At 41.6% G+C, this 22590-nt stretch overlaps 1 protein-coding gene across 4 annotated transcripts in view; it reads right to left on the bottom strand.

The window, feature by feature from the left end:
* Tex2 (testis expressed 2) overlaps positions 1 to 22590 on the bottom strand; it is a 117485-nt gene that overhangs the window by 31629 nt on the left and 63266 nt on the right. For all 4 annotated transcript variants that reach the window (XM_003465840.5, XM_005001975.4, XM_013148384.3 and 1 more), the window contains exons 3-5: positions 9967 to 10167; positions 8370 to 8709; positions 5902 to 6149 (exon numbers count right to left, since the gene is read on the bottom strand). In XM_003465840.5, the coding sequence (XP_003465888.1) occupies positions 5902 to 6149; positions 8370 to 8709; positions 9967 to 10167 (789 nt within the window). The remainder of the gene's footprint in view (positions 1 to 5901; positions 6150 to 8369; positions 8710 to 9966; positions 10168 to 22590) is intronic.

Here is a 22590-nt window from a genome sequence, read left to right as displayed (position 1 = left end):
TTCCTTCCTCTACCTCCTGCCCTGCCCCAGATCTCACCTATGTAGTTCAGACTACGGTGCTGAGCTCACTAGCTAGCCTTGAACTCATGGTAATCCTTCTGCCTCAGCTTCCAAGTGCTGGGATTAAAGATGTGCGCCATCATGCCTGGCTAAGATTTACTTCTATTTTAAAAGTTTGTTTTTTGTTTTGGTACTGGGGATTGAACTCGTGACCTTGTGCTTGTCAGGCAGTGCTTATGCTGCTGAGCTAAATCCCTGGCCCTGTTTTAAAAGTTTTGTAGGTGCAGTTCTTACATTGAGGCCTATGACCCACTATGACTTACTTTTTAAATGTGGTACCTGTGGACATTCTGTTGTTCCAACCCATTTGCTGAAAAGATTATTCTCCATTGTTGATTTGTCATGGCACTCCTGTCTCTTGTCTGATTCCTTTTCCTGGATGTATGGCTGCTGCTTCTGCTTCTTCTTCGGCTTTTCCTCCTCCTCCTTTTTTACTTACTACATGATAACATTTTCCATTTCTACTTTTTTTTTTTTGAGATAGGGTCTCACTACATAATTCAGGGTGTGCATGGTCAGTGACCTTCCAGTTTTCCAAGTGCCAGGATTACAGGTGTATACCACCATGCCTGGTCTTATTTTTCGTTTTCTGAGATGAGGTCTCTCTCTACATAGTTCAAACTCACTACATAGCCCAAGCAGGGCTGCTATACCACATCCAGCATTTTGCTGCCTTTAAGTATTTGAAAATCTCTTTCTGAAGAGGGAAAAGAGAAGCTCTGAAAAACTTTGTCTATTACAAATTTCTTCATTTTGTAGGATTATCCTAGTCTGGTACTCTGGTAGAAATGTACTGTGATCCAGGTTATAAATAGCAGACAATGAGTGCAGGTAGTGAAAATGAAAGCATGACTCTCCATCGTGGGGCAGCTGAATTATCTCAAACATTTCCTAAAGCCTTGTGTTAAAAATCAGTGGACAAGGTTGCTGAAACAGTCATGCTTTGACCTGTATTATTACGTTGTTATGTCCTCTTTTATCTCAATCTCTCCCTTATTCATTAAAAAAATTATTTAGTTATTTTTTATGGTTTTTTTAATTAAGGGGAAAAATTTAAAAAATTAGCAGGATATATTATAGTAACTTTTTTGATTTCCTATTAACTTGATTTGAAGTCCTATAATACTCCCACTATCTTGTTTTGACTGATTAGACTCTGTTCCATTCTCTATGATAGTATCAAGTTTGAGGGTATAGGCAACTACTTTGAAGGCAATAAGATTCACTAAGATGCCCATTCTGGTTTGACTATTATCTTCTTTGGGAGTCCTGTAATGTTTACAAGGTTTAGGTTTTATTGGTCTTGTTCTCTATTGTTTTGTTCAACTTTATAATACCTAATGAGATAGACAATTCTTTTTAAGGAAGCAAGAGGCATTATGGTAACCATTGTTGATAACCTTGTACTCTGTTTTTACATCATGTACTATGTCTATCCTTGGTTTTGACTGACAGCTTTGTTTTGCCATATTTGACTTTATTCTCTTCCAAAAAAAAAAAAAGTAATAAGAACTAAGGAGTAAAAACCCAAAATGTATAAATTTTGTTGTAAAAAAGAGAGGGAAAAAAAGTGCTCTAAAGGATACAACTGCAAGTGTGTTTAGGGGTGTTAAATAGCTGACCATATTAATGTTTTTGGATGGATCATTGAACACAACTGTTTGCAGTCTCTCTGTTTGAATGTCCACTTTGTATGCTTTGATACTGTGACTAGAGCAACTATCTCTAAGATGATAATGTGTAATCTATTAACTGGTGATTTCTTACTTTTTTTTTTTTTTGTAGTTCTGTATTACTTGTACCCTTACATTGCTTTGTTTTTTCTCTTTTTCCTTTTAAATAAAATTTAAAAAAAAAAGTGGAAGTGGCTTCTGCAGCCTGAACATGGGCATCTGGTGCCTAGAAGATGGTCCTCTCTCCCAGACAGCCACACTTGGGCAAAGACAGCCAAGAGCCTCACAGTCCTGAGCACACGTGCAACAGATGTGGGATATAGAGAGACAGGGTCTCACTATCTAGTCCAGGCTGGCCCTGAACTCACTATGTAGTCCACACTGGTCTTGAACTTGCAACAATCTTCCTGCCTCAGCCTCCTGAGCATTGGGATTACAGGTGTGTGCCACCATGCCTGGCTTTTAATTGTTATGTCTAACAATCAATAACTGCCAACGGTGTTTTAGCATTGCTTAATACAAACCATTTGCTAATTGTTTTTAACATTGGTTTGGATGCTGAGCACCAGAGACCTAGCAGTCTGACTCAGCACTGAGCCACAAAACAGAGCAGAGGTCAAGTATGCAGCAGTGGCCATGAGTCCTATAGTCCTTGGGGAAGAGAGATTCTTTAACCATGGCCCTTCAGACACAGAAGCAGGGTGATGTGGGAGCAGGAAGAAGGTGAGACAAAGGTTGGAGCAGTGCCCTAGGTGCCGGTATGAAAGAGCAAGGGAAATGGTACCCTGCACAAACATCAGGGTGATAGCCAATACTAGAAATATGATGATGCATCTCGAAAAAGTATCAAGTGTTCCTTTGTGTCTGTGAACTCCAGCAGCCCCTCCTCTTGGACTCATGGTATCAACTCCAATATAGACCCTAGGAAATACTCTAGCAGAAGGGAAGGCACACCCAGAAGGTCCACATTTGGTGGGACTGAGGAAATGGGCACTGTCATCCTGGGGGAGAGGGGAATGAATGCCAGTGCCACCACTGCAGAGGGGTAATTTAGCAATATCTAATGGAAGTACGTGTGACACAGCAGTCCAACCTCTAAGATTTCACAATGAAGACACCCCCCAACAGTACAAACACATACTCATCATGTTACTCATTTTGGTACTGTCTGTAATTGCAAAACACTGGAAGCACCCTCCATGCCCATGCAGTGGTGACTGAACACATTATGGAACAGCCACACAATGGAGTCCTTTGCAGCTGCTTGGAAAGAAGGGAGATGGAGTCTCTGAACTGATACAGAGTGATTTCCAGAATGTTTTGGTAAATGAAACAGCAATGTTCAAAAGAATACCCACAGTAGGCTACCCTCTAAGATAAAAGAGGGATAACAAATGCAAAAGGGATAAACCAGAAGGGGAATAGCTGGGTTAAATAGGACAACCAATCCTAGATTTTGAGGAATCGCCACACTGATTTCCACAGTGCCTGCACCACCTGCATATCCACCAACAGTGGAGAAGGGTTCCTTTTTCCCCATAGCCCTGCCAACATTTCTTATTGCTTGATTTCTGGCAGCTTAGGGCAGAGGGCAGAGCCAATGTCTGGGGTAAGGTGAAATCTCAGTGTTGTTTTAATTTGCATCTCTTGAATGACTAGTGATGGTGAACATTTTTTTTATATTTGCTGTTTGTACTTCTTCATTTGAGAAGTTTATTCATCTCAGGTGCCCATTTTTGGATTGGGTCTTTAAATCTGAGAGGACTGATTTTTTTGAGTTCTTTATATGCTCTTGATAGTAATCCTTTGTCAGAGGAACAGATGGCAAACATTTCCCCCATGTTGTGGGTTGTCTCTTTACTCTGTTGGTGGCTTTCTTGTTTCCTAGCCCATGGTGGGTATCATTCAGTGAACAAAGGCAGAGGTGAAAGATAGGGTCAGGAGCTTGAGGGAGGAGCCAAAGAATGGAAAGCTGGCACCAATCAACTGACAACCAGGAAAACATACTGCAGAGCCTGCATTCTGGGGGCCAAGAGTGTTCTGACTCCAGGAGCCACTGTGCATGACAGTTCTGACTTTCCATTTATTGTACTCATATGAAATTATCAAGAAACGATGAAATCATCCCTGCCTCCTCTGCCCACGAGAGCCAGGAAGTTTAATGTGGTTTGAAAAGATTTCTATCTGACTTAAAAGATGAGAGAAATGTTTGTGTACATAAAGAGCTAAGTGCCAAGTAGGAGGTTTGGACTAGAAACCCCAACAATGGGTAGGGGGCTTGCAAGGACCATGTGACACAATATACATATCATGCAGGAAATGCTCTGAATAGAATTTGTTTTGCTTTTTAATTTAAGGAGACTTTTCACAAAGAAGCATTTTGTTAAGATACCCTTCTCATGTCAGTCCAGTTCTCCTCTGATTTTCCTAGGTCCTGACAGCTGACAGCCCAAGGAGAAAAGAAATCTGACAAAGGGGGACTTACCAGTAGCAGACAGCACACTTCTGGAGCAGTTTAAGTCACTCAGCTCCAGCCTAGAGAGGGGCAGCTCCACTCTATTGGCAACTTAGGCAGAGCCAATGGGCCACAAGCTGGCAAAGCCACGTGGTTCTTTTTGCTCTGGCAGTTCACACAGGGCAGTGTGGCCTCTTCCACAAGTAAAAAGATTAACACAGCAAATAAAACCCACCCCAACTAAAGTCACAAGAAAAAGAAACCACATGTTTCCCAGTAAGGACAGAAATTTGGTCACTGCCAGAAGCCAAACACAAGTGAAGGAATCAGAGAAAGAAGCTGCAGGTTGCACAGAGAATACAGGGTACAGGAAAGGTGGGAGCCTGACTTGGATTCAAAACAGCCCACCAATGTAACAGTCACTGCAAGCCAACGGCCTGGAACTCTAGGTAAGATTCTGCACAGTCCTTCATCTAGCAGCTGCATATCTAAGCTACCTAACTTCTCTCAGAAGAGAAGCCCATTTAGGAAGCTCAGGGATCAGAATAATGCTACTCAAGGCTATAACCAAGTCTGGCAGGTGGCAGCCTGCATTACTGATCTTTTTTTTTTTTGGTACCAGGGATTGAACTCATGACTTTGCGCTTAGCAGGCAGGCACTTACACCACTGAGCTAAATCCCCGGCCCCTGCATTACTGATCTTACATCAATGTCCTGCTTGTCATACCTCAGTACTCATGTTTATGGTACACTTCAAAAGCACAGCACAGTTGAGGAGTCTGAGCATTTGAAGTTACCATAGCAGCTGCTGAGGAATTAAGACTTCTATCACTAGTGATTCTGTGACTTTCCCTACTGAATACCAGTTGCTCAGTCCAAAGGTAAGGTGTCACCTTTGCTCCTTCTCATACCCACATCCACCTGGGCAGCTTTTCTGCCAACACACTCACCACTCCTCACCACCTGCTGTTACCACCGGCACCTCTGCCCACCTTCTCCATCCTCCCTACAGCCACTTCTCTACTGAGCATCACACATTTTTTTAGACATAAGTCAGACTACCATCACTCCCTGTTCACACTCCTCCCCACCCCGCCCCTCTTCCTTGGAATAGATCTGTCCAACCCGCTCTGCCCCTCTCTCTTGCCCTCCTTCACTGTTTGGCCATACTGACCTCAATGCTGTTAATGCTGCTAGCTGAGCAGTCCAAACATATTCTTTTTTTTTCTTTGAGACAGGCTCTTGCTATGTGGTTCAGATTGGCCTTGAACTCATAATGTAACCCAAGTTTCCCTTAAGCTCATGGCAATCCTACTGCCTCAGCCTCCTCACTGGGATTACAGGCATGCACCACATTCTTACTGTGGGGCCTTTGTGCTACTGGTGGTTCCCAGAGGGGTCCTCCAACCCCTCTCGCCAAGGCTTACTGCCTCAAGTTCCCAGGCTCTGCCTAAAGTTTACCTCCTCAGTGCACTCCCCACCAGCCCCTTGAAGGCTACAATTTTTACTGTCTACCTGATGTCTGTTTCTTGCTGACTTCCTGAGTAGGGCACAAACTCCCATGGTCAGGGCCCTTCTCTATCTTGCTCATCACCCTGTTCCCAGGGCCTGGAACAAGGAAGACCTGGCAAAAAAAATGGGTACTTGATCCCCTACGGATGAAGGAATGATCTGAAGGTTATGAGCAGAAAGGTCTGGCCAGGCAGCTTTACCTTCTTCCCAGCCGTGGGGCTGCTCTCTGCACTCTGCACAGGGCTCCTGTTGGGGCTCCGACTCTCCTGGGGCACACACCGGCCCATGTACACAGTGTAGTCTAGAAGCATCTTCTGCCGTATGCTGCCCACCAGCTCCTTTTGCTTTGGCTGTGTCATGATCTCCTCCACGCTGCCTTTGCTGCTGCTGCGGCTGTGGGTCAGGTGTCCAGAGGGGCTGCTGTGTCTGCTGTGGGTAGGCAAAATCCCTGGAGCAAAGAAGTGATGTCTCAACAGAGGAAGGAAGCAACCATCAAGAACACCAAACTCATCATCACAAACATACCCAGGTTAAATAGAAACAGCACTAAAATGCTATTAAATGATGGTTTAAAAAATAGTTTATGAGGACAGGACATGACGGCACACCTGGGAAGCTGAGGTAAGAGTATTCACAAGTTTGAGTCTGGCCTAGGCAACTGAGGCAGACCAAGTGAGACTGCCTTAAAAAAAAATGCAGAGTATGTAGCTCAGTGCATAGGCCCTGGGTTCAACTCCCAGGAGTGGGAGAAAAAAATTTAACCAAGTCATTTTATTTTTGAGAGGTTCCAACCATCTGAAATGAAAGTTCTCAGAGTCTCACAGAGTTATACTGGTCATTTCTTAATTAAATTTTAGCCAGCTAATTTCCAAGGTAGTATTTGAAATTTTACCTTGAATTTAAATTCTGGTTTTTTTTTTTTTTGTCTTTTTCCTTTTTATCGGTATTGGGGATTGAACTCACGACTGCCTGCTTGCAAGGCAGGGGCTTATGCCGCTGAGCTAAATCCTCAGCCCCGAATTTAAATTCTGTATAACCCTTTATTACCTTCATACCATCTGACTTTAATATTACTTTTAAATGTTGGCATAAAAGTTGTATCTTAAATATTTACAAATCTAGCATGTGCCTATCATCCCAGAACTTGGGAGGCTGAGTGAGTGAGGAGAATTGCTGCAAGTCTGAGGCTAGTCTGGGCTACACATGTCCGACGGGAAATTTTCTAGTAGCCACATTAAAAAGGTAAAAGCAAATGAAATTATTGGAATATTTGACTATATCTAAAACATTATCATTTCAACATGTAATCAATATTAAAAATTTTAATGAGATAACTACTTGGCAGGACTGAGTTTGAAATCCAGTGTAAAGCTTACATTTATACCACAGCTCAGCTTGAACTGGTCACATTTCAGGGCTCGTCAGCCACCTGGCCTGACAGCTACTGTACTGGCCAGCACAGGTTAGACTCAAGAGAGTTAAGTAGTGCTGGGGCTGGGGTGTTCTCACCTTCTTGAATCTTCTTTTATTCAGCATATTGGGTTTCATTATGTCCCCCAAAAGGTATGTTGGTCATCTCAGAATGTGACCTTATTTGGAAATATAAAGGCTGGGGTCTTTATATAGGAGACGAGCAGCTGAGAATGGTGGTACATGTCTGTAATCCCAGCAGCTGGGAGGCTGAGGCAGGACTGCTGGGAGCACAAGACCAGCCTTGGCTACACAGTGAGTTTAAGGTCAGTCTAAACTAGATAACAAGACCTCGTCTCAGGAAAAAAGAGATGAGACATGCAGAGATGATGCACATGATGAAATGCAGAGCCTGGAGGGCTGCAGTTGCAAGTCGGGAACCCGGCAAGCAGAAGAAGTGAGCAAGAAACAAGGAAGGATCCTGTGCAGTCTCTGAGGAGCACAGCCTTGCTAACACCTTGATTCTGTACTTCTAGTCTCCAGTCATGTGAAAGAATTTCCAGTTTTAAGCCACTCAGTTTGTGGCATTTTGTCCTGGCAGTCCTAGGAAATGAACATACTATTTTTGGAAATGAATATATTCAGTAATCTTCCTATTCCTCTGGAGTTTTAGTGTTTAAGGTACTTCCGAGGGACTTGTGGGATTCCTGCATTTCTATCAATAGCATTCCTATCGATTTCCGGTCAGCCAGCCAGAGGGGTCCACATTTCTATGGCAATCTTAAGCTTGGAGGATAGGCTGAGGGTTAGGAGCTCGGAGCACTAGTGTGAAGTACCTCAGACTTTTCTGCCTTCTTAATTTTTTATTTGCAGATCTGGGATTAAACCCAGGCCTTGCACACACTAGCACATGCTCGATCACTGGCTTACAACCCCAGTTCTCACTTGCTTTCTTCTAACTAGTTTCTGCTGTTGCTGCCTCTTTTAGAACATCACAACATGTACAAACAAATAAACCAACCAACCCGCAGAACAATCAAAAGCTAACCACATACATCTGCAAATGGGCCCACTTCTCCTGAAGTGATTCGATACCAAGAGTTGTGGTGTTAGTCTAAAAGGTCCATGAGTCATAAGAACACTTCAAGGGGCAGAGAGCAATCAATACAGGGTGGGCTTCTTCCCTGCCTGGCAGTCTTTCCCAATCTCTCTACAGGCCCTTTAAAAATGCAAAAGCACTCAGTACAAATGCCATTACCTGGTTTACTTCCAGAGACACCAGGTGGCTTCTTGAGGTCTGACTTCAGCTTAGATGCCAGAATAAATCTCCTAAACCACTCCTCTTTTTCTCGGCCAGTTCTCCCAAACAGATACAGTATCTGATCTCGATGGACAGATCTTGTGCCCTCTTGAGGGTGGGACGGCTTCTTAGGGTCCTCGCTTCCCAGCTCTTTCTCAGCTGGTGGCTTCTCTTCAGAGGTCTCCTTATCAGCCTGAGCCTTAGACATAAAGTCATCTTGTCGACCAAGCTCAATACAAATAGGATACTTTTTATTCCAGATTCGTTTTCGAGCCAAACTTTTAGGTACAAGATAAATCTAAAAATAAAGTGAAATGATTTATGTACTTAAGACTAACTACATTGTACATTAATATTACACGTAACACAAAGCATACAGTATGTCTGATTAAAATGATCAATGTGAAATAATTACCTAAATTTATTGCCTGTCTGTAACACAACTATATAACTGGAATAAATTTTTAGAAATGACTTAGTCCTCAAAAATCATTCCAGAATGTTGATGTTTAAGAATTCTGCAAGAGTTATTAATTATGTATACAATTTTTCAGAAGTAGCAATGATAGCATTTAGTCAGTTATCATTAACTAAGTTTGACACCAACTGTGTTTAATGACTCTGGGCTAAACTTAAGCTGGGGGAGAACATATCAGTCTAGATGGAAAGCTCCAGGCAACAATGGGTATCGACTCAAAAATAAGCTTACACAAAAATTAAGTACCTCTGCCATTTCAGAGAAATTTAAAGAACATTCAGATCAGTTGTAAGGACAGAGAACCCATAGTTCTGTGGAATAGCATTCAAACAACATGCCAGGTATGTGATACATACCTGTAATATGGGAGGCTGGGAGGCTGAGGCAGGAGGATTGCCATGAGTTCAAGGGCAGCCTGTAGTACACAGTGAGTTCAAGGCCACATTGAACTACATAGTGAGACCCTGTCTCAACCTCCCCCTTGCAAAAAAGAAATCATACTTTATCTCCCTCACAAACACAAAATGGTGAAACAACATTTTATAAAAATATACTTTTTTGCACATACACAATTGTCACATTTTACAGGGCCTTCATTAGTTAGTATTTTCTTACCATGTGGCATATTGTTTGGCTGCTTAGATCAGCTCTGAGAGGCAGAATTCTAAGTGCTGAATTCCTCTGCTTGAGATCTGGTCTGTGTACCTGCCGCACGTGTAGGACCTGGGAGATCATAAAGTGTAGGATCCCAGCCCCATCAATATTGCTGAACCAGAATCTGTACTGTAAGAGGTGCTCATGTGGTTCACAACTGTAGTAAGGTGAAAGTGGTTCTTTTTTTTTTTTGTACCAGGAATTGAACTCATGACCTCGTGCATGCCAGGCAGGTGCTTGCACCGCAGAGCTAAGTCCCTGGCCTCACACATGCATTAAAGTTAGAAAGGCACTGTCTTAAAGTATACTGATCCTTAAATGATAAAATAAAAACCTTCCTAGTAGGAAAAATACAGTAAAGCAACCAAGTTTCCTTAGTCTTTCACTCGCCTAAGCTCTGCTTCCAAAATTCCCAGGGCTCACCTTGCTGTCGGAAAGGTCATAGATTTTCTGGCTGATGTACGTGACTTCTGGCTTCGTTTCATTGTAGCTTGCCCTCCTGGATATGTTTTTATTGGGTTTTGAAAGCCTTAAGGTTCCACCCTCAAGTCGAACGAAGACTGAATGTGTCAAAGTTGCATGGTAAGTTTCTGGATCATAGTTGTAAATCTCATTCATCCATCCCTATTGGAGAAAAACTTTCATTAGTAAAATCAGAGTGAACACTGATCTGATTCAGTGAAAACGACGACCACTGTGTTTTTTGGGACGCTGAAACCCAACTTGATTTTGATGGAGGTGCTAACTTCCTCACATGGAGGTTGCTGAAACTGTGTCAAGATGGAGTAATTTGGTATGGTTTGGATAACCAAAAATCTGGATATGAGGAGAGAATAGTAATGTCTACTATCCTAAATGAAAGATGGTTCTTTTACTTCTCCTTTTCAATCTGACAAGCAAATCACAAACTTCAAAGTTTTATTCATGTAATTGAGAAGTCTCTCTGCCTGACCACTAGGCATATGAGATTCTACCCAGTCTGGCTTTCTTAGGTAGAAAAACACATACTTTGCTCAATCCACTTGCAAACAATCTTTGAAATTTCACATTCTGAAAATCAGAAAACCTACCACAACTTTTTATTTTTTTTTAAATTCTGTTTTTTTGATTTTGAGACAGGGTCTCACTATGTACTTCAGGTTGGCCCTGCACTCACTAAGTAGCCACAGAACTTACTGGATACTCCTGCATCAGCCTCCTTAATGCTGGGATTACAGGTGTGTGCCACCACACTCACTTCTATGTCTTCATTTTAATGTCACTATAACATATAGCTCTTATGAAATCATATGGTAAAGCAGATGAAATCAACAGCATGTCATTTCTTTCTCTCTCTCTCTCTCTCCTCTTTTTTTTTTTTTTTTTTTTTTTTTTGTGGTACCAGGGATAGAACTCACAACCTTGTGCTTGCCAGGCAGGTACTTATACCCTCCCCTTCACTTACATATTCCCCAGCCCTCAACAGCATGTCAAACTTCAAAGATACATAGTAACTTAAATGAGAAAACTGTGTTAAGTATTAGTAAATATGTACATATACACTGATTTTAAAAACACAAACATTCTGGAGCATACAAACAAAGCATAAAAACCTAACATACCAACATGGTAGAAAGTTTATCTCATAGCTATATGGTGGCCTAGATCACTTTAAAAAGTTCCTCAGAAACTATAACTGATATATTCTTGCTCTTTCTGTTCTACATGTCTTTATAATGAGCACAGAGGTATAGAAGGTCCCTACCCTGGAGTAAGTATTTGGGTCTCACAACAGAGTATTCGCGGGAAAGCATGGGAGAATGAGGAACCTTTGGAACCCCTTTCCCTGCTGTGTGTGTGTGTGTGTGTGTGTGTGTGAGAGAGAGAGAGAGAGAGAGAGAGAGAGAGAGAGAGATAGACAGACAGACAGGTGATTAAACATGAGTACTCCACCACTAAGCTACATCATCAGTCCTTTTTTAAAAAAAAATTAGATACTGAGAGTCTTGCTAAATTAACCAGGGGATTTACTTTTCATCTTTTCATTAAAATAGGTAACAGATCTATGTGCCAAGAAAAGTGTCAGGAGTTGAGTCAGGTTTTTTTTTGTCCTTTTCCTTTTTATCGGTACCAGGGATCGAACTCATGACTGCTTGCTTGCAAGGCAGGTGCTTATGCCGCTGAGCTAAATCCCCAGCCCCCTTGAGTCACGTTTTTAAAAGGACTGGGCCTAAGGGTGTAGCTCAGTGGTAGAGCACTTGCTTATCATGCTCAAGGGCCTGGGTTTCATCCCCAGCACCACACATGCACCTGAGCACCCACTCATCCTTACCTACAGTTATGAATTAAAAAAGAAATTTTATTCTTCACCTGAGAGTGGCCCCAAAAGAATGGAAAACTAAGTCTTTATTCCACCATCCTAAAACCCCATTAAAGTAAGTATAATAGAAAAGTTATCACAATAAGGTTATTAAAAAAGATAATTTCACTGAATAAAAAATGAACATATCTCTTTTGTCTTTGGGGGAAGAGGATATGAAACTCATGAACCAATTAAACAGTTTTATAAACCTCAGTATTTTTTTGTATGTGCCAGGAGGATTTCTTCTTTCTCCTGGTGAGTCACTGGCCAGGAGCAGTATCTAACCACAAGTAGCAAATGAACAAGTAGTAGCCAAGGGAAGATGATGTGATCTGAGTGTCCACAAAGAAAAAGCAGTAAGATGTGGCAGTGCACACCTGTAATCTCAGTACTCCGGATGCTGAGGCAGGAGGATTGCAGCAAGTTCGAGGCCAGCCTGGGGTACAAAGTGAGTTTAAGGCTAACCTAAACTACTTAGCAAGCCCCTGTCTCAAAAAAACAAAATAAACAGAAAAAGAAAAACCAGCAACGATCAGAGCAGTAAAGCAAAAAGGATTAGATGCAATGCACAACACAAGGGGACCTGAAGCAGATCCACTGTCAGAGAACTATTTTGGGTGGTCTATTTTGTTAACTGCAGAACATTCTTAAAAGACATTCTTAGGTTCACAGTTTTGTTTTTTTCTATGGTGATTACACTTTGCTGGATTACACTTACTGACTGTGCAATGCTGGCTTGCTCTTGCTTTCTCAGGGTTTATGATGTATCTGTTGTGAAGTGATGGAAGGTGGGTTATACCATTTCCCAACTCCATGTTCACTGACTTCACAATAGGAATGTGCACCTGGCCGAGGTGAATTCCTACAGATGGAGGCTGGCAGCAGTACAAATCAAGGTCCCTCCCTCTTTTTTGTTTCTCTGTGAAGCTAGTCACCAATGCAATCCTATGATTTATTTATCCTCCCACATACTTCTTTGGTGTTTGGGATTAAAATCTAGGTCTTAACAATAACAAAAACTATAGGAACATTAAACTCTATACAACTCTCTAGGAACAACTCTCTAGGAACATTAAAAATACTCAAAGTCAGGCATGTGTTGTTACGTCTATAATCCTAGTACACTGGGAGGCTGAGGCAGCAGGATGTCAAATTCAAGTCAAATCTGGGCAGTTTAACAATTTAGTAAGACCTGTCTCAAATTAAAAATTAGAAAAAGGGCTGAGGATGTGGCTCAGTGGAAAGGCCCTGGGTTCAATCCCCAGTAACAGAGGAAACAAAACAAAACAAAACCATTATTTATGAACATACTTAGATCAAGTTTTTAGCTTATTCCTTTGATTTGCTGATTTAAAAAACAAAACAGGAAAAAAAAACAAACAAAACAGGACACATACATGTGGGAGTTAGGACAGAGCATCCACTCATCTGTTCACAGAGCAGATATACTCAGTGATGAGCCATTACTCTGCCCCAATCTAACAATTGATTATTGCTTCTAAGAAAATTCCTGGATCTGATTAACAAAGGTCATCTTTTCCACAGTGTTTCAGGAGGTCTGGTTTCTAACCTCGGAGCCAGGTTCCTGACCCGCAGCATCAGGAGCCGGCCCGTCTTGAGGTCCTACTGCACATGGCTCGTGTCCTCACCCAGCCACAGTTCTGAGATGAGTAACCAGTTACCCTTTCTGCTGACAGCTCTGAAAACTTGTCAAATTCTGCGAAGTCTACAACAATCTGACTAAGAGGAATGTAAAGGAGAGAGCACACAGGTCAGACACACAGAAACCTCCCTGCCGCATTACAGCGGCAGAGGTGAGACACCCAGGAGAGAATCTGGGTGATGCCTCCCTGGGGGACAACCCCGTGGGGCTCCAAATGCCCTTCTTCCAGCAGGAGGGATGGCCCTCCTTTTCCCACCCCAATCTCTTCAGGTCCTCAGGTGCTATCATTTTTTCTTTTCATCTTCAACTTTCTCCTTTCTGAACTACTGTAACGTTCTTTTCTTTTGTGCTAAAGATCTATAGAAGCTAAAGTCCATAGCTCAAAAAAAAAAAAAAAAATTACCCATGAAGCCAGTCTTGAATTGCACATCTACTATGAGCAATTATTTGTTAGTTTAAGTGCAATCCTAACCTGCTCCTGTTTAATGACAGGAAAGACTGCTGGTCAAAACACAGGCACTGACACCAACCACACACCTTCGCAGATGTGAAGCATCTGACAGGCTTCGGTTTCAATCCTGCCTTTACCGCTTGCCAGTTATAAGCTGGGTGGTGCTTAGCACCCAGACCATCCCCCCCTTTTCTCACATGGAAAGGGATTCAGTATAGTTCAGCAGCCAGCTTTGCTTCCTACTTCATACTCTATACCTAAGCCACAAAGATTGCTCTCCACAATGAAAGCATCTTCTGAGGTATAATTTACATAATAAAGTAAACAAATTTTAAAGCACATAATTTTTAATTTGCTACTATGAATATTCAGGATAGTAGCTTGCATGTAAGCTCAGTACTATGTTCCAGTTCCTTCAGAGACATTATTTCCTTTACTTGTGCCAGTTCCCAACATCACAGGAAACGTGGTGAGAGAAGGTAAGTGATTTGCCTCCCAAGATTTAGAGACTGGCACACCTAGAGCTTGAACCAAGCCTCTCTGACTTGCAGGCATGGGCTCCCATCTGAGCTCTTTGGCACAGTGCTCCTGCACAGGCTAGTACCTGGTCACCTCTCAGGCTAGGACAAAGATGACACTTCTTCCAGGAAGCCTCCCTTCTCTGTTACTCTTCTCATTGTTCCTGTAACTGCCTGATTTACTCTACTGAGTTACACACTCCACAGAACTCAGATCAGTCTATAAATCTCAGCAGTAACAAATGTTTGATTGATGGGATGAAAGAACCCTAACTCCAGATGGTGGCTGTCTGTGCTCACCTCGGCAGTGTATATACTAAAAAAGATGGTGGCCATAAAGATTAAATGAAATCACTGGAAATCATAAGTAATCAGAACAGGTTGGTGTGTCCCCCACATCCTGGAAGTAGAGTGCTGGCTTTGTACCTTGAAACATGAAAGGGAACAACCTGAGTGGTTACTTGATCAAGATTCTCAAAGAGAAAAGCCGAAGTAAAACTGCATAAAAATAGCACAGTGCAGGGAAACAAAACAACAACAACAACAAAAAAAACAGAGCCTCAGAAAGAACCTTATACGTAAAATATTAAAGCTTTTCAGGCAAGAACTTGATTAAGCACCTTCCAACTCAGGGCAGAGAGATGTGATAGCAGAACCCAGGTATCCTGCCTCTTACCATGGTTCTTTCCAGAACATCAGAAGCGCTGATCGGAAACTCAGAGAATTACAGGCACTGCCACCTGACACACATCAGGCAGGCAGCTGGGGTGCAGACGGGCCTCTGGGAGGCTCAGGCTGGCCAGGCACAACTCTCCTCCAATTCCCTCTGATTCTATCTCCTAAAGCACTGCAGTCATGGGAAACCAGGTCACCCTTGCAGAAAGCAATTTCCCAGTGCAAACCTAATCACCTTTATACCATCAGCTTGCCAACTTTTTCCTGAAACTTGAATAACTCCCTGAACTAAACTGCACACGGAATTTCTATATGTCAGCAGTCAAAACAGCCAATCTTGACAGCAGCACTGCCACTCTGTTCCTTGTACAGCACCCACTGTCTACTGTTCACTTTTCTAAAATCCTTAACTCTAAATTACTTAACAATTATTATGACAGGGGAATGAACATAAAGAGATACAGCGTACTGCCAGCACCTCATTCCACTTCAAGAGCTCAACTGAAAAAACTGAGATGCTCTCAACCCACATTAAAACATCTCAGACAAGCCTCCCTTCTTTCTGAAGTTGTTAAAATGGAGACAGTACACACCGCTGGGGACAATGACCCAGTCAGCAGGCTGCAGCTGTCTGGCCCACAGACTGGTCCTGTGATGGCGTTTGTGAAAGGTCAGAGGTTTCTCTTCAATTCTCTGCGGGAGTAAGAGGCCACGTTTGGCTGAAAGTACAACCCACAATCTATAAAGGGGCCCATTTAACACAGTACTTGGAAAGATTAAAAGCTACAATTAACCTTTCACAGAATAGTAACATCTGGAAGCACTACTATTGTGCTCACTTTCAGCTCAGTGCCAATAAGGAGTTCAAGGCCAATGCTCTCTTGCTCAGGGGGTTGCTGAGCTGACCATAGAAAAGTGCTAACCCATGAAAAGAGATGTGCGGATTCATGCTATAAAAGCCTCAGCAGACAGCTAATATTGAAAATAAATACTACTCAAAGACATTGGAGAGAACATTTTTAAAAAGTCATTAGGGGAGGAAAGCACTAACGCCAATATCATTCATAACCTCCAATTCCCTGCTTCAAGGTCACCTTCACAGCCATATCACTAGAATGAGGGAGGAGTCAGGCTTCATGCCACCAGTCCAGGAGAACAGCTCTTATTCCAGTCTTCCTATCTTGCGGAGAAACATCTCCTAAATTCAGGTCTTGTCTTTTTGGGTCTCCCCATGCCATTCAGCTAAACTTGAACTTACTTTGCAACCCAGACTGGCCTTGAATGTGAAACAATCTTCCTGTCTCCGCCTCCTGGATGTTGAGATTACAGATGTGCACCACATGCCTGACTTGGTTTTTGAGACAAGATTTCACTGTATAGTCTAGGCTGGCCTCAAATTTGTGGTGATCCACCTGCCTATGCCTCCCAAGTGCTGGGATTATAGGCTGAGTTTTAAATTATATTGCATTGCTGGGCACAGTGGCTCATGCCAGTCATCCCAGCACTCAGGAGGCTGGGACAGGAGGATCACTGCAAGTTGGAAGCCACCCTTCACTACACAGTGAGTCTGAGGTCAGCCTGAACTGCATAGTGAGACCCTGTCTCAAAAAAAAAAAAATAAATAAAAATAAAATAACAGTAATACAGTAAGAGATAACACATTCAAATTAGGCAAATAAAATGACCTTAGATGAACCACTGAAATAACCAAGGTCTGTTTGTATTAATAAATGATAAACATTAAATTATGTTAACAAGTAAGAGTTGAAAATAGACCAAGCAGGGCTGGCGATTTAGCTCAGCGGCATAAGCGCCTGCCTTGCAAGCAGGCAGTGGTGAGTTTGATCTCTGGTACCGGTAAAAAGAAAAAAAGACAAAAAAAAAAAAAAAAAAAAAAAAAAAAAAAGAAAAAAAGAAAAAAAAGAAAATAGACCAAGCATAAAGTAGCCTCCAAATCTTTCAAACTATGCATCCATCAGTTACATAATTTTTGAATATGTACCAATGATAATTCCCTTTACTTATAAATATACATGTTCTAATAGTTTTATGAAAAGTAAACAATAGAAACAAAGAGCAAAGGGTACAGTAATTAGATTTTTTGTGAATAGTCTTCCACTATGTATCTTCAGATTGTCTTTAGCTGACACACTGTGTTAAGGCACTGTAATGGATATAAACCAATTATTTCATAGTTTATAATTTCCATGGTTTCTGGTCAAAATCAATATATAGTCATCTATATGTTAAGCATCACAAACCTTATTTACTTTCTTAGCTAGGAAGAGCAAAAATAGAGAAAAATCTTAACATTTTCTTCCTGATAGTATCTTTAGTAACCCACGGACATCACAGGAAGAAGTAAAGAATGAGACAGGGAGTCAGAAACAGTAGTCGGGCTGACACAAATACAGGCGTCTGTCTGCCTTGGGACCATCTTGCTTACAACCTCATCTCTGAGGTACTACAAACCTCATCCTGAAGATTAATTACTGTACGTAATAACAGTCTCCAATGCATTTAGTACTTTCCTTATGTATACATTTGGGGATGAAAACAGATCTAGCAGGTTTTTCTTAGTTAAAATTTTACTCATCAAAAAACACAATTTGAAAAATCTTAGACCCATGATGCCAATGGCTTTTATCACTCAGATAACACCTAGAACAAAATGGAAGGGCATGGTCCTGGAATACATAGGCAGGGTCCAGAGGAATTTTCAGGAAGCTAAAAACTATTCTCAAACATCAATGCATCAGAATTATAGTTCAATTAAGACCTAAATTAATGAGTTGCATGGAAAGTTGGCAAAACGTTAACTGGATGCTGAGTACATTATACTAGTCTCCTTACTTTTGCCTATATTTGAAACTTTCCAAACAACTTCAAAACCTTGAAAAATACACTTCTAAACAGATGGTCACCTGCGTTGCAATACTCATCTGATACACATTCTAACAGTAAGGCATGCTGAGAAATAGCTGTGTTTATAAAAGACATATATAAAATCCCACATGACCTGCTGCACAAGGGCATGTTATTTTCAGTTAAGAGAGAAAGGAGTTGGGTGTGGCAGCACACACCTGAAATCTCAGCACTCAAGAGGCAGAGGCAGGAGGATTGCAGCATGGATTACATAGCAATACCCTATCTCAAACAAAACAAAACAAAACAAACAAACAAACAAAGAAATGATTTTGCATTTCTTGCACTTATTGTTACTGAGGGTTTTAAAAGACCAACAAAAAGCAACCCAAATCTTTCCTGGTAATGCCATTTTTTCCTAAGAATTTGCTTTTATTTCTTAAATTTAAAATAATTAGTGAAATTGAATTTAAATTGCCTTTCTCCCTATAAAATTATTCTTTTACAGACAAAAATCAAAGCCTGTATTCAAGGAACTTAATTACTTAAAAAGCCTGTCCCTCTTACATATGTATCTAACTGTGCCATGACCTAAAGAAAAAAAGCTCTCTTAAATTCATTTCCATTAGTCTCTGCAATGATATAAATACAATTTTAGTCAATCCCCTAGGTCTTATCTTTAAAAAAAAAAAAAAAGACAGACTACCACTCTGGAAGCTGACATCCCACTGCTATGTTCTGGTAATTTTTAAGACTGAGATAAAGGATGTAATTCAAAACTGCATCTAAAGAGAACTTCTGCAAAGATGGCAGAGCAGTAAGCAGCTGAGCAAACAGCCTGAGAGCCACATCCATAATCACAAATTATCCAGAGAGGCTGGAACACAGCATGGTGAGGAAGACAAGAGGGAAGAGGGTCCCCTGGATCCAGGAAGAAGCTGAAGTGCGAAATGAAGCCCCAGAGAGTGCAAAGGAAACTTCAGCAAAGATGGTGATAGGGTGAGAGGCGGCAGCACCTCCTCGCTGAGACTGACTCCCTGTGCAAGAGGGAGCTGTTGGAAGCTGGGGACACAGGGTCACAGTGACAGTGACGGCTGGCGACCCCAGAGGCCTCTGCAGAGAGACGTGGCAGTGGAGGGGAGCAGTGGATGTGGGCACTGCACTGGCTGGCAGTGACTGCAGAGGACTCGGTCCTCCTGCAGGGAGACAGCGATTCACCAGGAGCCATTTTGGAGTCAGGCCGCATAAGCTGGAACCCAGAACTGCTGCTGGCTTCCTCTAGCAGCTCACATCTGGCACAGACCTGTGGAAATTGCTCGGACTGTAGTGAGCAGGCCTGCTGAGGTTATCCACTATTCCACCATAAAGCAACTGCTGGCCTGCTGGGATAGAGCGGCACGAATCAGGCTCTGTCTCCACATTCTGTCTACTGGTGACACAAGAGAGAATCCCGGAAGTGGACTTTTTGTTTTTCTTTTCTTTTTTTGTTTTTTTTTCTTTTCTCTTTCTCCTTCATTGTTTTGTATGAGTGTGAAAGTGGTTCCTAACCTTTTTGTGGGTGTGGTTCTGTTCTGTTCTGTTCTTCCTTTTAGCGCTACCATATCTCATTTCCTTTAGTCTTCAGCACCAGTTTGTCCCTTTGTCCTCCAACCTTACTTCTAATCTCTTCTTCTACTTCTCTATTTTCTCTTTAATCCATTTTAAATTTTAACCCTGAGGGCAAAATCAATACATTACAGACTTATATACTGCATATAATTATGTGGTTTGCTTTACATTTTGATACATAATCACCGATCTAGTTCATGTGGTTAAAAGAAAAGCCAAGCCCTGATAAAGCACAGAAAGCTTTACTTTTCTTCTCTCTGGCCTCAAGTTAAATCACACAGAAGAAAACTGCTGTGTTCCTTGAACTGTTTAAATGAGCCAGATTCCTGGTCCCATCTTGGCTGCAAGCATTTGCTGACCATGTCATTGAGAACCTATATGCTCAGAGGTTTAAAAACACATGGTCTCCTAAAATAGTCCTTTAGCAACACAGCTTCCTGCTTGACTGGTTTATGGGTCACAATCTATTGAGGGCATGAAGTACACAGGGTCACTGTCAAGGTACTGACTGTCACAGTACTGAGCCTCTGTCCAAGATCTTGATCTCCAGCAGGTTTTATAATCTCCTGTATTAGCAAGTATTACAAAAGTCCTCATATCTTTCTTCAAGAACTGCATCTATAAAAAAGAAAAGAAAAGAAAAACTCGGGCTGGAAATCTAGCTCAGTGGCACAAACACCTGCCTAGCAAGAGTAAGGCCATGAGTTCGACCCCCAACATCAAAAACAAAAAACCTAACAGGATCAGATACACAAAATGCCAGCTAACTAATTTCCAAAATCAAACTACTCAAAAAGTAGCTCTTTTAATTTACTCCAGAAACAAGTTTACAATTGTCTTAGTCTGTTTTCTGTTGCTGTAACAAAATAGTTGAGTTTCAGTAATTTTTAAAGAAAAGAGGTTTATTTATAGTAGCTCACAGTTCTGAAGATCCAAGACAAGATGCTGACATGTACTTAACTTCTGGTGAGGGCCATGTGCTACTCTGTGCATGGTAGGTGGGTGGGATGATAAGTAGATTCATGCAGGGAAAAAAGCACAAATGCAAGAGAAAAATGCAGGGGCAGATGCCCAGCTGCCTTTAAATAACCCACTCTCATGATATGGAAACCACTGTTACAGAAATTATATCAATCCCTTTGTGAGGGTGCAGCCTGCATTACACATTTATCTCGTAAAGGGTCCACCACTTCTCAATACCACCGTATTGGTAAATAAATTTCAACAAGCACTTTGGTGAGGACAAACTGCAACCAAACCAAAGCAGGAGATCTGATTTAGAAAGACAGTGAGACCTATCTCCTCTGCTACTTTACAACTACAAATCAGGTGACAGAGTAAAAACCCAGATCGCCTGGTTCCAAGGCGTAATGCTCAGCACTCTGGACTCTCAATTCAAGAATGAATACCCAGAACTACCACTATGGCTATTTCTCTAACATCTGCCATTCTTCTATTCCCTTTGGTTCCACGAAGGTAGCATAGGTTAAGTACTACTGAGGGAGATCAGGCTTGTAGATGGTTTCCAAGCAGCAAGAACCAAGTTTCAAATCTTATCACAGACAGACCATCTTGGCTTGTCTACTTCATTTAGGAAAAGAAAAACTCTCAAAGCTGTACTTTTTAGTAATGATTTTTCATTTTTTTTTTTTCCTTTGTGGTACTGGGAATTGTACCTATGCCCTTTGCTACATTCCCAGTTCTTTTAAAAATTTTTTATTTTAAGCCAGGTGTGGTGGTGCATGCCTGTGATTCCAGCACTTGAGAGACTGAAACTGGAAGACGGTCACAAGTTCAAGGCCAGTCTACACTACACAATGAGTTCAGGCCAGCCTGGGCCACATAATAGCGAGACCTTGTTTCAAAAAAACAAAACAAAAAAAAGTATCTCTTTTTTTTCCTTTTTGTTAAATTCTGAGACACAGTCTTGCTAAGGTACTAACTTGCCCAAGCCTGGCTCAGGCATGTGATCTTCTTGCCTCAGCTTACCAGAGTATAGAGATTATAAAAATATACCACTACACCTGGCTAGCTATTTTTCTCTTTCTTTCTTTCTTTCTTTCTTTCTTTCTTTCTTTCTTTCTTTCTTTTTAAGGACAGGGTCTTACTGTGTCTTTTTCACTCTCTTAAAAGATCACTTCCACCAACCTTAGACTACATTTATTTTTAAGCAGGCAGCAAGGATTTCTTTTAAAAAGCAACTCAACAAGCTCAATACCAATTCATTCATCTAGCAATTACTTATCACACGCCTAATAGACAGCAGGTGCTGAGTTTACATGATAAATAGGTGGACACTGCCTATGTTGTCATAAAGTATACAGTGTGTTAGAGAAGACAGACAATAAACTTGTAACTTTTAAGTACTACAAAGATGAGACAGAGAAGCCAGCTGTGCCTCCAAAATTTGGTACCCTTTCATAAAACAAAGGCCATTGTTGGGAAGCCAGGCAAATGCCAGACTTCCAGAACCCTTTACATTTGGAATGTGTCACTTGCAGGTCCAGATACTTAAGCAGGCATAACTTCTCTTTGCTTCTGCTTTCTACCTAAAACTGCACGTGAAGAACTCTAATACCCAGGACAATGACTGGCAACGGATGGATCTGTTTCCATCCAGTTTAGCTGGAACACGGCCATATCCACTGATGTACTTATTTTCTATGGTTGCTTACCCATTACTGCAGAGGTGTGTGGCTACAGTAAGACTATCTGACCTATAAGCCCAAAATACTGTCTGGTCCCCAAAACTAATTGCTGAGCTCTAACAGAAGTCACAAGATAGACAGCCTGGGTCCCTGAGTCAACAGGGACAGTACACTGGCACAAAAGAAACTTCTGGTGTTTTACAATAGCTAACATTATCCTAACATACAGAAAGTATAGCACAAGTCCAGTGAGAAAATAAGCAGCAGCAGATGATAAA

The sequence above is a fragment of the Cavia porcellus genome, unplaced genomic scaffold, assembly GCF_034190915.1.
Source record: "Cavia porcellus strain 051 isolate PalLab524CR breed Dunkin Hartley unplaced genomic scaffold, mCavPor4.1 scaffold_32, whole genome shotgun sequence".
NCBI lineage: Eukaryota > Metazoa > Chordata > Mammalia > Rodentia > Caviidae > Cavia > Cavia porcellus.
Note: the sequence above shows the minus strand (reverse complement) of the source record. Positions and strands in the feature narration are given on the sequence as shown.